Here is a 1,085-nt window from a genome sequence, read left to right on the forward strand (position 1 = left end):
TGGTCACACATCCCTTGGCGGATAGGGTGGCCTGACTTTCAGGTGGGTCTCCTTGGAGGGCCTCTGGATGCTGGGCTAGGGACGCTGAGCCACTGACCAGAAGCTACCTGACTTCATTGGGAGTACAGGGGAACCCATGAGGAGAGTACAGGGTCTCCTCTTTCGAGACCCATGAACAATGTAAAGTGATACTGCCAAGGTCAGGAGCAAGGCTGTTCTGTCTCCTGAGCAAGGAGCAAGTGTTAGGGCACCAGACCTTCATGGGCTTGCCCTCAATACTCTGGCAGCATCCTTTGCTGAGTGTATGGAAATGCTGCTTCTCCACATGAAAGAAGACAACGGGGGCCAAAGCCTGTCTTGGACAGGGTTTTCAACCTCCTGGCTTGTGCTAAGGAGATCTGTATAGTATAGAAGTGTAGAAAGAACACAGATGCGAGATTCTCATTTAAATTGTTTATTTGCTCATACAGACTTTTTATTTCTCTTTACCAAGACCAATAGTAGGTTCCTTGTTAGAATATGGCAATTTTTATCCGTCATTAGTGGCCTAGAAGTTCAAGGATTTGGATTTGGATTGTCCTTGAACCGTTCACATAGTGCACACTTATAATCTGAGGGGCCCTCTGGCTCCTCACTCTCAGGAGGCTCATTTGGACCCATAACCGAGAGGGCAGCCAGCAGGATGGCGTAGCAGGTGTTATATAAAGTTAGTATAGAATCATACTCTGGGTATACTTCAGGGCTGGCAGACCCTTCCCTTGTGCTTTCCATTCTAGCAGTAGCTATGGGTGTAAATGTAGCACTGCTAGAAGCACCTTCCCCACTTGGGCCATGTGGCTCAAAAGTGGAGCGGTTTCCCTGGGGATATCCAGTGGCCCTAGCAGTAGCTATGGGTGTAAATGCAGCACTGCTAGAAGCACCTTCCCCACTTGCGCCATATGGCACAAAAGTGTAGCGGTTTCCCTGGGGATATCCAGTGGCGCTAGCAGTAGCTATGGGTGTAAATGCAGCACTGCTAGAAGTACCTTCCCCACTTGCGCCATATGGCACAAAAGTGTAGCGGTTTCCCTGGGGATATCCAGTGG

General features: G+C 49.5%; 1 protein-coding gene across 1 annotated transcript in view; it reads right to left on the reverse strand.

Moving 5' to 3' along the window:
* Positions 1–555: 555 nt before the first annotated feature.
* The window catches only part of LOC111721841 (heat shock transcription factor, X-linked member 3-like), a 2,193-nt gene continuing 1,663 nt past the window's right edge, over positions 556–1,085 (reverse strand). The window contains exon 3 of the mRNA XM_023507585.1: positions 556–1,068. Coding sequence (XP_023363353.1) covers positions 556–1,068 — 513 coding nt within the window. The remainder of the gene's footprint in view (positions 1,069–1,085) is intronic.

Source organism: Otolemur garnettii, unplaced genomic scaffold (assembly GCF_000181295.1).
Source record: "Otolemur garnettii isolate 467f Iridium unplaced genomic scaffold, OtoGar3 scaffold00190, whole genome shotgun sequence".
Taxonomy (NCBI): domain Eukaryota; kingdom Metazoa; phylum Chordata; class Mammalia; order Primates; family Galagidae; genus Otolemur; species Otolemur garnettii.